The sequence below is a fragment of the Barbus barbus genome (genome assembly GCF_936440315.1).
Source record: "Barbus barbus genome assembly, chromosome: 6".
NCBI classification, from domain to species: domain Eukaryota; kingdom Metazoa; phylum Chordata; class Actinopteri; order Cypriniformes; family Cyprinidae; genus Barbus; species Barbus barbus.
In genome coordinates, this window is record NC_136734.1 from 29,700,682 (window position 1) to 29,715,760 (window position 15,079).

At 38.4% G+C, this 15,079-nt stretch overlaps 1 protein-coding gene across 4 annotated transcripts; it reads right to left on the minus strand.

The window, feature by feature from the left end:
- LOC306870905 (cohesin subunit SA-2-like) lies at positions 1 to 15,046 on the minus strand. 4 transcript variants are annotated; one of them, XM_079418479.1, is made up of 34 exons: positions 14,753 to 15,046; positions 14,048 to 14,132; positions 13,601 to 13,676; positions 12,869 to 13,003; positions 12,524 to 12,620; positions 12,343 to 12,419; positions 12,010 to 12,214; positions 10,937 to 11,088; positions 10,772 to 10,845; positions 10,554 to 10,677; positions 10,360 to 10,458; positions 10,164 to 10,243; positions 9,977 to 10,084; positions 9,705 to 9,813; positions 9,302 to 9,419; positions 9,086 to 9,189; positions 8,187 to 8,279; positions 7,859 to 7,948; positions 7,457 to 7,660; positions 7,310 to 7,380; positions 7,062 to 7,149; positions 6,629 to 6,709; positions 6,455 to 6,547; positions 6,196 to 6,367; positions 5,306 to 5,433; positions 5,122 to 5,223; positions 4,893 to 5,041; positions 4,522 to 4,650; positions 3,240 to 3,445; positions 2,934 to 3,147; positions 2,753 to 2,845; positions 1,627 to 1,753; positions 1,333 to 1,410; positions 1 to 722 (listed from the first exon to the last, which is right to left on the minus strand). In XM_079418479.1, the coding sequence occupies exons 2-34, from the start codon at positions 14,083 to 14,085 to the stop codon at positions 699 to 701; spliced, it is 3,738 nt and encodes a 1,245-aa protein (XP_079274605.1). In that variant the 5' UTR covers positions 14,086 to 14,132; positions 14,753 to 15,046; the 3' UTR covers positions 1 to 698. The 4 variants fall into 4 exon arrangements, with proteins under 4 accessions (XP_079274605.1, XP_079274606.1, XP_079274607.1 ...); XM_079418480.1 differs by having other exon boundaries at positions 51 to 722; positions 14,048 to 14,159; positions 14,753 to 14,797; XM_079418481.1 differs by having other exon boundaries at positions 51 to 722; positions 14,048 to 14,173; positions 14,753 to 14,777.
- Positions 15,047 to 15,079: the final 33 nt, after the last annotated feature.

The window sequence follows — 15,079 nt, forward strand, 5'->3', positions numbered from 1 at the left end:
CTAATATTTAAAAAGAAATTAGATATATTCTACAGAAAGAGCTTTTCTTTGAAAATAGCAATGCCCTTAATGCAGAAATACCTTTGAAATTTTAAGCTGACCAATTAAAAAATTTCTAGAAATGAATTTAACTCTGAGGGAGGGGTGTGCTTTCTAAGCTTTAGCCAATCAGTACAAGTGCTTAGAGCTCTCAGAGGACCTACAAAAACGAAATCAGCCACTCAGTCAAGTAAGTATTGAGGAACATCTTCACAATATGAGGCTTAATCTACTTCTGAGAAGTGAAAACATTGTGATTTACGAATTAAAAGAGAGAGAGCGAGAGGTATTGTGAAAAAAAACAAACACTGCAAGTCTAAACCCTTTAAGGAAAGTTGAGTTATAAATTTTAGATTTAAATCACCCTTTATAAAGTCATTTACAATTGATTGTCTTTACAAAATTACCTAAAAATCAAAACTCCTCCAGGAGTTTAAAAAAAACAGCTATTTTTAAACCTCCATTACAAAAGAGCATGAATAGATAAGTCTGATCTCATGCTGAAAATGTTTGCCTGTAGTCCTGTGGGCTGTTATATGTACAGATGGAAAGTTATGGTGTGTTTTCAGGAGGGAAAGATACGCAGCACCATCATGTGCATTTAGTCCATGGAGTGAAATCAGACGAGGAAAACATGTCACCGCTCTCATGTACCCATCTCAGAACATGGAGACATTAAGGACCTGTTAAACAAAACACACACAGTCACTTTATAACCCCCAGTACTGCAGGTGCAAAGGGTTCAGGACGTTCACACCAAAAGCAATAAACTATAATCACAACTATATTCAAGTCGGTTCTAATAATGGTTATATATTCAATAGGTTTAAGTTGGTTACATGGATTGCAGAAACAGAAAGTGCTTTGTTTGAAAGTTACTTCTGGCTGAGTTGTGTACTTCACACATCACTATACTATTGACTATAGGCACCATTTTGTCCATGAAATGTGGCCAACTTTAGAATGATGCTTTAAACTTCATAGGTTTTTGATTTGTTATATATTGTTTTTGGGATGAGTCTTTAGCACTCATCTGTCACTTCACAGTGATGAGTAAATGGACAGAGAACAAACAAATAAATTTGATTTTTGAAGTTTTGTGAAAAATTTTTTAATGTAAATTTACTGCCACAATGCTGTGCAGCTGCTTACTGGGACAAGAAAAAAAAAAGCACATAATCCTCTGGTCCCTCCTTTAATGTAAATCTAAGGGATTTCTAACAAGCACATCTAATGAATTATAAAGTAGATTAATAAATTAATGAATAAACAGGCAGATGAAAGAAGGCTTACAGAGTCATCCATGATGGAGGCAGGGTCAAAGTAGTCTGGTTTCAGCTCAGATCTCTCCCTGCGGTTTTTGGATGGCGGCTTCAGAAAAACAAAAAAAAAAGGTAAAATACAATGACACACAAAATGTGTTTTCTCTCAACCCCGCAGTCGAAGGAAACTGGATTAGATGGATTATGTGAAGATCTGAGCAACGCTATCATTGTGACTCTGCACCTGATTGAGTGACAGCGAATCTTTACATTAGAAAGGGTTTTCACTGGTTGATATTATGCTTTCTTGAATTCAGATTCTTACCAGATCAATGTCCATGGTGTCAAAGTCCATGCCCTCGTTAAGGTCGTCCAGTCGTTCCTCTGATGACATCATGACATCCTCTACAATCGGTTCCTCATCATCCTCCATCAGCCCACTGCCACGCCGACTGGTAAACAAAGAAGATTTTCAAAAAATTAAATATGAGTGCAAGAATGCAAACGACAATGTGAGATTTTGAGGCCTGGTGACCACAATCAAAAATGTTCAAATCTCGTTACTGTGGCAGCCCTATTCAAAAATCATAAAATGGAAGAATGCTAGTTTGTCAACAACATAGCATTAAAATGCAAAATCTGAAATTATATCAAATCACAAGTAATTGATCATCGGGCCAGAAAACCCATAAAGGTGATAAATCCTATGTCGGTAAGATTTTGTTTTAATGTTATTGAAATAAACCTCTTAAGATCATTGCACACGGAGTCCAACATTTCTGAACGTTAAAAAATAAATACGACCTCACATTGTGTCAATCATGTTTACACACTGCCTCCGAAACTTTCATCTGTCATTAAAAAAAAATAAAAAATATCGGATCAGGTTCGATCTTCTGCGTTTTCGCATCTGTAAAAACCATTTTTGATAGGAAAGGATGACGAATATGAAAAAACGCATATGAAAATTTCGGACTCAGTGTATGACCTTTACACTCAGCAAGTCAGCATTCACTTGATCAAAAATACAATAAAACAGTACTATTAAAAATATAGTAAACTATTTTTCTATTTGAATACATTTTAAATTATTCATTTTTAGCAGCCATTTTTTCATTCAATGTCACATGATACTTCTAATATGCTCATTTGACACTCAAGAAACTTTTTTGTTATTATAAATGTTGAAAGCAGCCTAATATTTTGGTGTAAACAGTAAACACATTTTGAAGTGTTCTTTGATGAATAGAATGTTCAAAAGAACAACAACATTTATTTGAAATAGAAATCCTCTGTAACATTATAAATGTCTTCACTATCACGTTTGATCAATTTACTGCATCATTGCTGAAAAAAGTATTAAAGTGCCCCTATTATGCCATTTTTAAGGCTCCTAATATTGGAAAACAAATCATACCGATCCCAATACATGTATGTAAATCTGTACTCACATGGTGTGTTGAATGTGGCCTCTCATCTTGCCGTACTGAAGGCTTGCTCTTTCTTGCTGCTGTTTCTGGGCCATCATCCACGCAACCTGAGAACTGAAAACAAAACAGCTCTCAATCAACTTTTTACTAATGAGTGTGTGTGTGTTAGTATATGGTAAAATATTAGTGTTTGTGTGCTTACTTGTAGTCCATGTGCTGGTGCTGCTGCAGGGGTGTGTGTGGTGTTTTGTTGCTCATGCTGTAAACTCCCATGTACCCCTGCTCAGGGCGGAGCTTCTTTGCATCCCGCAGGACAGTAGAGACGATGTGGGGTGATGACATCATTACAGGAGTGTGCGGGCCACTCTGTTGATTTACCCACATGGTCACATCACTGCTGCTACAGCTGCTCTCCTCTGAGACAGACAAAGAGAAAAGTCAGTTTTATCCTAAAGATTAATCTATAAAGATTATAATTCATCCTAATTATGATTCGATGCATATGTACCCTCGGGTAATTTTCTCTTGCTGGCGGCAGGTGGTTTGCTCCTGCGACTGCGGGAGGAGCTCCTGCTGCTCATACCGCTGATGACGGACAGAGTGTCATCATCAGCACCCGCCTGCAGAGAGTTACGGTAGGAGATGAGTGGTAACCAGCAGTCGTCCCTCTGCAGGGCCATCTGAAAGGTCATAAACCTCTCTAGATACAAGTGCCTGATGGGAGAGATCAGAGGTCAAACAAAAAAAACATACATATACTTCAACAGAGATACTAATTTAAAAGACAGTACCTTCAGAGACCCAGTGTAACAGAATTTCAACATTTGTATATTTAACAAATACGGGTAAAAACTACATATAACAGCAGCTGACACTGAAATTTATCACAACAGCTTTGTTGGGGAAAAAATGCGTATTATTTGCCAGTCACAAAAAAATGCCACCAAAATGCTGACACAGTTAACACTTTTCAAGCCTATTTATCTATGCAGAAAGTTCATATTTTTACTTATGTGTCTAGTGATGGGAAAAAAGCTTACATGCCCTGAAAATTTAAACGTACATAAATCTAAAAACATTGTTCAAAGCAAAAAGGCAATGCTGGCATTAGGTGTCAAACTTTTGTCTACTGTTTTTACACAATGAAACCTATTTAATGAATGGTACAAAAAAATCATTTTAAAAATTATTTCTCATTGACAAGAAAAACGTATGTGACCCTGGACCACAAAACCAAGTCATAAGGGTCAATTTTTATGAAATTAAGATTTATACATCACCTGAAAGCTGAATAAATAAGCTTTCCATTGATGTATGGTTTGTTAGGAAAGGACAATATTTAGCCGAAACAACTATTTGAAAATCTGTAATCTGAAGGTGCAAAAAAAAATTTAAATATTGAGAAAATTGCCTTTAAATTGTCTAAATGAAGTTCTTAGTAATGCATATTACTAATCAAAAATTAAGTTGATATATTTACAGTAGGAAATTTACAAAATATCATGGAACATTTTAAAAATTTTAATTAAATACAGTATTTAAGTCAAATTTAAGTTTTTTTTGTCAAATACATTTGTGTGCTGATTTTCACTTTAGTAAAAAACAAAAGGGGGGGGGGTTAGCAAAATGGCCAGTGTGTTGCAACCTTTATCCATATTACAATCAAAATAGTGCCTAAATGAAATGGTTTTTACAATTAAAGGCTTTCTAAAAATACTGCATCATGAATATAAATACTTGGGTGTCTGAGGAATCTGAGACAGCAGTGATTCTCAATGTGAGTGTCTTACACAGTCTTCTTGTCCTGCCTCAGTAGTTTGGAGGAAAATTCACTGAGGATATCAAGGAATGCGAGGTTGAGAGGAGGGCCACCCTCCCCCTGTGGACTGGGCTCTTTGAAGGCAAATTCTATTCCATCCCTAAACAGAAAACACACACTCTGTGACTATGTCACAAAGACATATTGTTGCCCCTCTTCCACTGAAATGGTTCTAATTTAATGCTGGTGCCAGAAGTCAATTCTGATATGTTTTAAATATATAAAATATAGTTTTATGTACACAGGATAAAGAAAGTGGCTGGAGCTCCCATCCAACAATTCGAGATCAAGAACCAGAACACAGCAAGGAATTTACAGCAAGTGTGTTTAAAATTTTCTTACTTGTGGAGCATTGCAATGGCCTCCCTGGTTTTGACTTGATCGAGTCCAAACGTGAGTGAGAAGCGTCGGGCCAGTTCTTTAATCCCACAGAATGCAGATGCAGACCGATCAAAATTACAGCCCAGATCATTCAGCATCTCATTAAATAGCTGAAACACAAACATCACACTTGTGTTATTCAGTTTTGCTGGGAGCGCTGGTCTGAGTAAGGAGGGAAGCACTGCCTCACCTGCTGCAAACTGAGGATCAGAGTCTTGGCACACTGAATCTTGTCGATCTGACGTGCTTTACTCATTGTCTCCTTAATGATATCACCATAATCATTATAGTACTACACACAGACAGAGACAGGGAGTCAATGTAAGCATCAAGTAACAAACATAGAGGAATGTTACAACATAAATGAGACTCACTCTCATGTATTGTTTGAAGATATCTGCTCCTGTCTTCATCTCGATCACATTGTAGATTATTAATTTGCAGAAGGCAGCCAGTAAATTCCTGCGTCTGTGGAGCGCCTCAATCTTACCAGCCTCATCATCTGCAAGACAAAACCACAATAAATTTGACTGCTGGATAGTTAAAAAAGCAGCCAAAAATAGTGCAGAATAATAATAATTATAATAAAAATAGACTGTTAAAAAAAAGTCAGAGTGTACAACCAAACTTTTGATTGGTAGTGTGTAAAGTTTTTCTCAATTTTATTGTTTCTAAATGAATTATTGAGATTATTTCTCATCATAAAAGGTGCAGCATCGCATTTCGGTTCCAAAAGCAGCTTCGTTTCCTAAGAGGTTTCTCTTAAATAAGTGTAAGAGGGATAGTTCACCCAAATATGAAAATTATGTCAGACTTTTCTCACCTTCATGTCATTTCAAACCCCTAAGATTTTGGTTAATTTTCAAAACACAAAATAAAATATTTTTAATGAAACCTGAGCAGTTTCTGTCCCTCCACTTAAAGTCCAGGTAACCAAAATTTAGAATATCTAAAAAGGTAACAAAAGGCATCATAAAACAAATCCATATGTATCAAATTCAAACAGTGTTTGATAAAACAGCAGTCCCTCTCCCAACTCAAACCATTTGATGAGCCATATAGCTATGTCAGGCTGCTGAAAATTTTATTTTGTGCTATTTGTTGTGTACAAATTGCACAACTACACATTATAAGTCAACAGCTGATCTTGTCTTTGGAGCATAGAATGCATACTTACTCTTATACACTCAAATTCGCACAGCAGTGCTCCTCACTACCACCTTGAAGTGGATCAAAGCAGTCTCCTGTCCTATTTGTCATTTACCTGTGCTGCTGTCCTCGTCCTGGTCAACAAACACGTGATCAAGGATGAAGTTGAGTAGTTCGCTCTGTAAGGATGCATCGGGACTGAACACCAAGGGCTCTAAAGCTTCCCGCCCCGATGCCACAATCTGATAACTGAAGATCAAGAGTGCATCGCAAAGAATGGTGAAGGCCTGCAACACACAAAAACATAGTTAATTCTCCCAGAATCCCCTATAAATGAAAGGACGTAGGGGCTTGGTGTGGCAGGTCAGGCTCACCTGTTCTTTGACAACAGTGCTGATACTATTCAGGTATCTCTGGCACATCATGCAGAAGGCTCTCACCTGCCTCCGCAGTAGCACCATATCATCCTGAAATGGGATGAGAGTGTGACTACACGCTCACAAATGACAGTCTCAACACAGATTTTGGCATGTATGTGTGTGTTGTACCTTACTGGCACTGCCCTCCGAGACCTTAGCCAAGTGCCAGAGTATGACATAGTGAGTGCACTGGAGTGCATGAGCCACGATCTATAAAGGCAAAGCAAAACAATATAATCAAACACATTTGGCCCACAGACTGACTTTGATGCTGTCTGTTACATTATTTTGTAGGTCTAACTTTGTGTTAATGTTCTCTTATCCAGTCAAGTTTATTGAACAGTTTTTTCTTTTTCTTAAAAACATTGTTGCTTGATTAATATTCCTTAATTATGAATTTATGCAAGTAAATGTCATCTAAATGCATCTGGGGAACAAAAAACATTCATTAAAGGAACATTAAGTTTGTTCAGAATAACATTTCACTGCAGAAGAGAATGTATAAGGCATGGCCTGGCCAGTGAACTAAAACGAGTTAAGCCCTTGGATCAGTAGTCAGTACCTGCTCAGGCATATCTCCGTTTTGCAGGCCAGAGTTCAAAAGTTTGTAGTTGCTGGTGAAAAGGTCCCATTTTGTGAGGTCATGGGCACTGCAAGGACAATAAACACAGACACACACACAGTTATGATGACGAAAGTCCACTGGTATATGAATGTGAACCTCACAAAATGTTTATTTTTCTAAAAAAATGAAGATCTGTTTTAGGACCTTTGGAATTTCTCAGTTTTAGTGACAAAGTGTGTTCTTACTTGTGGAAGGGTGTGATTCTTTTGAGTGTTGACAAAACTTGATAGGCATCATCTTCATCAGGCTCCTCTCCCTTAAAGAGACAAAACCGTTATATTTCGAACTGGTGAAATTAAGAACAGTTAGACAGAGAAAATTACCACACACACCTCCTGCAGGACGTCCTCCAACAGACGGTGGAACTTATCAATCTGTTCGTCAAGCATCTGGCTGCGGACAATATCTACACGGTTATAGATGGTGAATTCCTCATTGCACAGTGCATGGAATGTCATGGAACATGCCTCTAATACATCTGAGTCTGTGTGCTTCACCACCACATCACGGACCTGGCGCAGCAAAGCATCCAGATGCTGCAGAACATCAGCCCGAGAATTACTTATAGAACTACTATAATAAAACATTAACTATCAATCATTACTTGACTTCATGTATTGATTCAAAAATGTTACTACTATTGTAAACTTTCTTCGTGTTAAAAGTGACTTATTTTATAAGCACAATATTTAGTGTACTATGTGGTACAATTTTTTTTGTATGCAAATAATTACCTTCTCCAGCCGACCAGCTGTATAGATCTCTAGATCAAAATACTGAGGAAACTGCAACAGATTAGTGACCTTCTCTGGGTCCACCGAATACTGAGAGAGACAGAGAGAGAGAGAGAGAGAGAAGTTTGAGAGTTTTAAGAAATCACTTGGTTTCCATCCTTATTCAGATTGCAATCACTTGTTTGGAATATCCCAATCCCAAAAACACACACAAAATGTTGAGCATTAATGACCGCAATTAAAGTGATATTTACATTTACATAATTTACAGTTGTTTGTTATTCAACTGATGCATTACACACATCTGGCAAGGCATAGAATCACTCACTTTAGCCAGTAACAGAGGCAGAGCCACAGCAAATGTTTCTGTGATCTTTGTTCGATCATCCAGCTGGGTTTTCTTTTCTTTAGCTGTTAGAACCTGTGCCAGAATAAGAAACAGCATACACGTCTGAAGCATGAAAATGAACATGAAAATGAGGAAATAATGACAATTTAGATTTATGGGTGGTTTTGAAAATGATTTGATCTATTTCCATTAGCATGATTTACATGATTTTCTGGACTGAAAATATTTGTGTGTGCATGTGTTTACAGGTTCGGCTAATATTTTATGATATCCAAAGTTTTGAAAATGTCCTCACAAATACAGTAAAAATGCCCCAAAAAAAAGAATGTGAGAATATAAGTGGTCCTCTCTATTTGAAAAGAACAATTGGCCAAATGTGTTTGCTTCAGAGTTGTAACGAAAGAAATAGCAACAGGTTTCTTCCATATTATGATGTACATCAGAGTGATCGGAACAGATTATTGGAAAAAAAGCAAAAACAATATAGAACAGGGTCTTGATTCTATCCATCAGGTTGTTGACTGGATGGAGGGAGATCTGAATGTGAGCATTTAGCCAAGTGTACAAAACATGCAGGGTTTAAGTGGACTAAATGATTAGAGAAGTCCAGCATCCGTTACCAGAGAAACGCAAGAAAAAAAAAAAAAAAGATTTAAATGAACCACATGCACGGACAAGTCATTAACAATAAGATCAATAACAAATTTAGAAAATAGATAGGGTGAATTTTTATTTCATGCCAAAATTAGGTTCAGGGCCAAAAAAAATATCACCTCCGTGTAAAAATGTTTGCAACTATGGGACATCCTCTGTAATATGGCGAAACCAAAATGTTGTTTGCGTGTGTGTGTGTGTGTGTGTGTGTGTGTGTGTCTCACCCTTTTGCCAGGGCCTCGTCCGATGGGTGGGTGACACTCACAAGTCTGTCTGACAGCACAGAGCATGATCTCAATCAGAGCAGCTTCCTGAGCATCAGTGAGAGCTGAAACACACACATCATGGTGTTTAGGCAAGAATGATTTTTAGCCAAATTCTGATCCAGACACAAAAAACTAAGTGAGAGATGCAAGTGAGTGGATCTGATAGCCAAGTACCCTCCTCTCCAGGGTAAGGCTCATCCAGCAGCAGGCTGATCATACTCTCCCAGTCCTTCAGCAGCTCTGACGCACAATCCCACAAGCTGTCCACCAGGTAGGCACCGTGCTCATGCAGCTAAAACACACAAACTTTCATGATATCTTAAAAAGCCAACCTACTGTCTCACAGTCTGTTCAGTTACTATTCTATTCAGAGGAATAAATTAGGCTAAATTATTATTTTCCCTACTTTTTAAAAATAATCTAACTGCCTTTGTCACAATTTGTTCTCATACAATGTGCTGGCATCTCAGAGAAGGAAAAGAGACACGTGAAATACTACGACCTGCTCAGTCAAAATATTTCTATAACGAGACATTAAGAAGTGACTTAAGAAGGACGCTGAGCACATCAAGCACACCTCACTCTCAAGAAAGAACAAGACAGTTGTTCTGATGAGGTTAGCATTCAAACACTGTCTGCCTCTCCTGGGCCGCCCCTCATCCTCTGGACCATGATGACTGAATAACCTGGGAACACAGCACCAGCATACATGCACAATCTTAAGGGGAATCAGTCAGTCATGGTGAGCATCAGATGCATTATGGATAAGATCTAATGTGGCATATGTGTTTAATTACACTGGTATTTAATGAGGCACAGACTTGCTATAATAAAAAGCGTGACATTTACTTTTTGTAGAGAAACTCCCCTGCTGCCACGGCAACTGGTCGGTGGGCGGAGTAAACCAAGTGATAGACGCTCTCACAGTCTTCTGCCGTCAAAACCTCATCACTACTCCTGTGTGCACAAACAAACACAATCACATAGCAAAAGGACACCTCTAAAAGAAAATTAAGACTCTGAATGCTGAACTCACTGCAGGACCAGCGTCAGCAGCTTAATGGCCTGAACAGCAACATCATATTCCTTATCCAGAGTCATGGACACAATTCGATCCTACAGAGACAAAAAGCGAGAGAACTGTCAGTAAGAAAATACATTTTTCAGTGATAAATAGGAATCCACGTTTAGAGACGGTGTTGCCATAGCAAGAGTCCTGGTGAAAGGCTCACCTTGAATCGGCTAGTGAAGAGTTCCAGTCTGGCATTGAGTTCTCTGCTATAATACAAACCCTGAAGAGCAGTAAGACACTTCAGACGAACCTCACCTTGCTAGGGAATGAGAAATAAAGTAAACGGATGAGATGTTAGATGTTTAGGTTTGACCTGTACAGAACAACCACTCTGTGTGAATGTGTTTGTGATACCTTATCATACATTGTCCAGCCCACGTACTTCAGGTAACTGTCATTAAGAAAAGCCTCACTGTACATCTTCATCCACATACCAATCTCTTCAATGCAGACAACCCTGATCTCAGCAATCACATCCCTCCACACAAATACAAGAGAAAAATAAGCTCTTGGATCATTTTAAAATATGAATTTATTGAATCAGTCAGTCAGTTATTGGGATGTTTGCTTACCTGTATCTGTGGATGAATACTCCTTTAAAAATGGCATTCATCATGTTCTCAATCTCATCCTGGTTTTCCTGGAGCTGATAATTACAAAAGAACATGTTTGAATTAAGTTTTTGAGTATATATATATATATATATATGTTTATGTGTGCGGATTTGTGAGTATCACCTCCTTGCGTTTTTGCAGCAGGAGCTCCAGGCGTTCATTGGCTCGTTTCCCAATGCTCTTGTTGCGTTCTGTCTCATACTGTCTTTGCGTGTTGTCCAAATTAATGCTCAAATTCAGAGCAACATTCACCAAAGCAGTCATCAGTTTCATGGCTGAAATACAGAGAAAAAAAGGTCAGAGTGTATAATTCATTCCTTTATCAATAAGAACACACTGACGGAAAACTGTATGACAAAATTTATGACAATGTTTATGCAGCAGAAGTAGCATAAACTACATTTTCAAATATCAAGTTTTTCAAATATTGTCTTAAATCGCAGTTACACACTCACGTGGCATTGCTGTGCTACGTGGTCATGAAAACGTATTGTTTGCATGTGTTTTTAAGCATTGCAGTTTAAAACAAGTGATTTTAAGTTGCTGAAGCGCAATCAGCAGCGAAAGAGAGCTCATTTAGGTGTATGTGCGTGCTGTCTGAGCACGGTCAGAGAGGCGCACGCACGTAAAGACAGTGCTCACAAAATTAAGTTAGAGGTCAAAATGCCCATTTTTGCAAGTGTCCTTGTAAACACAATAGTTTAAGTCTTAAGTGACAGCAAACAGCTGAGAAAGAAAACGTGTAACAGTATATTTGATATGGGCAGCTCTTAAAGTGACAGAAGTCTAAAATTCCTCCTGTCTGATCCGAGAGCTGCTGTCAAACAACGAGACAAAATCTCTCACTGCTCTTGACTAAATCACTTTTGTAACTTTAATAATAAGAAATATATATTTAATTTACACTGTGAAGAATATGCAGTGTTGTTTTTTTACATTTGATTACTTTATACAATGAATGTAGCTTATTTCTTATTTATTTATAATTTAGGCTAGTATTATCCTGATGACAAGAATTATGAAATTTCTATGGTATCAAAAATGTTGATATCATAAAGACCTTGTTTAAAACAAAACTAACTATATCATGATATATATTGTTACCTGAAATAAAATAATTTTATTGATATCACCCACCCCTATGTGGTAGTATGTTATTCTGAACACTGCACAGTACCTAGCCCAAAGTCACCCACCTGCCAGGGTACTGGTGTGTCTGAACGCTCTGACCTGTGAGTCTGACAGGCCGGTGAGAAGAGAGATGACCGTGTCCATCATGTACTCATCATAGATGATGCTGTACTGGCACTGTCGGACCAGGACCGCGATGAACTCGCACAAGCTTAATTTAAACTTCTTCCATACCGGACCTGCCATTGCCAGTGGATAATCACCACTGTCCTGAACACACACACACACACACACACACACACACTCTTTTTCCATATACATTCACAGTATCTAATCTCCTCCATCCCATCATAGATGCTACCCATAGAAAAGTCTGTGGTATAAACATGTTAACAAACCTCATCAAACTCTTCCGTCATTTTCCTGATGATCTCAGAATTCTGCATGTGCCGAAACATCTCTGAGCTCACCGCACCTATAATAAGCATACGCATTCAACAAGACAAAATATACACTTGAATTATGTAAACTTATTTACACCTAGAGAGAACACACACACACACACACACACACACACACCTTTACAGCCAGAGCAGTGGATAAAGAAGTTGATGAGCTCCAGCAGGGCAGAGTCTCTGTCCATCTTATAGGACTCAATCCAGTCATCAACCACTGACTACAGAGAGAGAGAGACAAAGCAAACACACACACACTCGCTCAGTTAAACCTTCTTTCCTACACACACAGCCTACACAGAAAGCATGAACTGCATTTAGACCTGGATATAATAACTAACCACACAAACCGCCGATTTACTCTGATGATACATCCGAGCACTTTGACACAGAGAGCATGTATGTCTGTGAATGAATACAGTCTCACAGATCAGAATGTATCTGAAGTTGTTTGTGTGCATGCTGGTACCTGTGTGGCACTCTTGCCCAATTTGACAATCTCAAACAAACTGAGATTCTCCATGTCGTTCTCCTGATGGTGGCCATTTACCCGACCTCTCACTTCCGACCCCTTCAACTTCTCTCCAAGGGTCTTTTTCCCCTTCTACACACAAATGGCAAAAAGCAAGAAAATTTAAATTAAACAAGCTCCTAAGGCTGCATGGCTCGAATTGTGATTTTAAAATATGAGATTCAAATTATTATAAAGACAAAATAAGGAATATTATTATTGTAACATTTCACAGTAAAATAAATTTAAGAACAAAAACATAAGAAAAGAAGAATTATTATTACTTTACAGTACAACGGTTTTAGTTTCTTCTTTCTCAAATTTCAGTGGAAAACCGCAGGGAGCCCTAAAATCTTTTGTTAACAACAGCTGGTTTAAAGACAGTTGGTGCATATTGCATTCCCAAACGTACATTATAAACTACCCAAACTGAAAGCTCATGCAGAGATGATTTTGTGTGGAGCAGTATTTTCTGCAAACCACTCATGAGCTGCAGATTTGTAAATAAAATAATGCTGCACTTGACTCTGAAACACACCACATTTATTTAAATCGCACTAAACCATTTCGCAGTTTCGTTTTTATGTGATTAATAGCACAGCCTTACTCATATCTGTTTAACAGTGTATTTGAAAGCTGATTGTGTGATACAGAAGATCCGAATCTGCAAGGTCACTGTCTGATAAGTACCTTTCCTTTCCCAGATTTGCCATTCCGACCGTCAAGATCTTCAAGAGCAGTGTCCGAGAGCCGAGAGAATCCTTCCCTAAACAAACAAAATGCACCAGTGATTAGAGCAGCGTATGTGGAGTATTTCAGGTGTATGTATTATACAGGTGCTTTCATTTAGTGTTGGTGTTTACGGAGCTCTAACAAGAGGTCAGATGTGTTTTGTGTGCATACAGGGCTGAAACTCCCAAGATATAGTTTAATGAGCTGTTTTCCTACAAACATGAACACAGTGTTGTTTTAGGTAGGCAAGCACAAGCACACAGTAAGCAAGTTGTCATGTAGCAGATGCTGGACTTCTTGTTGAATGTGCCTATGATGCCCATAAATGCTGAACAGTTAGGTTTGGAGACAGACAGTGTCTGGCTGGAGGAGGAGTAAGTTAGTTTGTGTCTGCCTGGTACTTACTGGTGGAAGTCTGTTTGAAGGTCCTGAGCTGCTATCATTTTGTCAACATCTTCTGTTTCTTCTGGAGTTTACAAGTGTCCCCACACTGCAGTAGACAGACAGACCCACACAGCTGAAAAACACACGCTGCAGCATAACAAACTAAACATATTTGCAAATAAAAACAACCACCATAACGATTAATGATGCAGTTAACGTACTGAATGCGGCACTGTGTGAAGGACGTGTGTACATTTGTATGACTTTAATAATACATATCAAACATCCGCTGTCAAAAACACTAACTTACTGTACGCAAAAACACCGTATAAACTCCATTAATCACACAAAGTCTCTATGTGTTCGTGTAAAGTGTGAAATTGTATTAATTGTGTTTTTAATATTGAGTTTGATTTCCGTAAACACGGGCTAACATGCTAACATGCTAACGGGCCTCCAGCTCCTCAAACAGTCATTAAAACCGCCCCAAACCCACCAAAACAACGTTAAACTAACTGCAAAACCCCATTTAAACTTTACATTTCTTCATACGACCCACATTATAGTGTTTCATTAATTCTCACTATTCAAACTAATGGCTCAAACTGTTTTGACATATGAACGACTCTCTCCCGAACGAACTCACTGGAAAATGTCTTTTATTTATCTTATTTTTTTCTAAAATCACGGTTATTTATGAAGATCGGCCGCCATTTCCTTCCTCACCTCCCTCAGCGTGAGTGCAGCAGCATCAAACCCGCCCAGAACCGCTGCTGCCGCCGCCGAACGGTACCGAACCGGACCGGAGCTCCGTGGTTAAGACATTAAAACATGTTCCAAGTAGAACTGGCTCAGTTCTGTTTGTGTCTCGGAGCTGGAAGAGACAGTTTGCTGCTGTGGGCGGACAGGAGTAACAAATACACCCTCGAGAAACCCAAAACGTACTTATTACGTGTCCACACACACACACACCCACATACACTTGCATCCACACACAAACACACACATCATGGGACCACCACTGCTAATTTCTGAACAATTGTTTTGTTTACA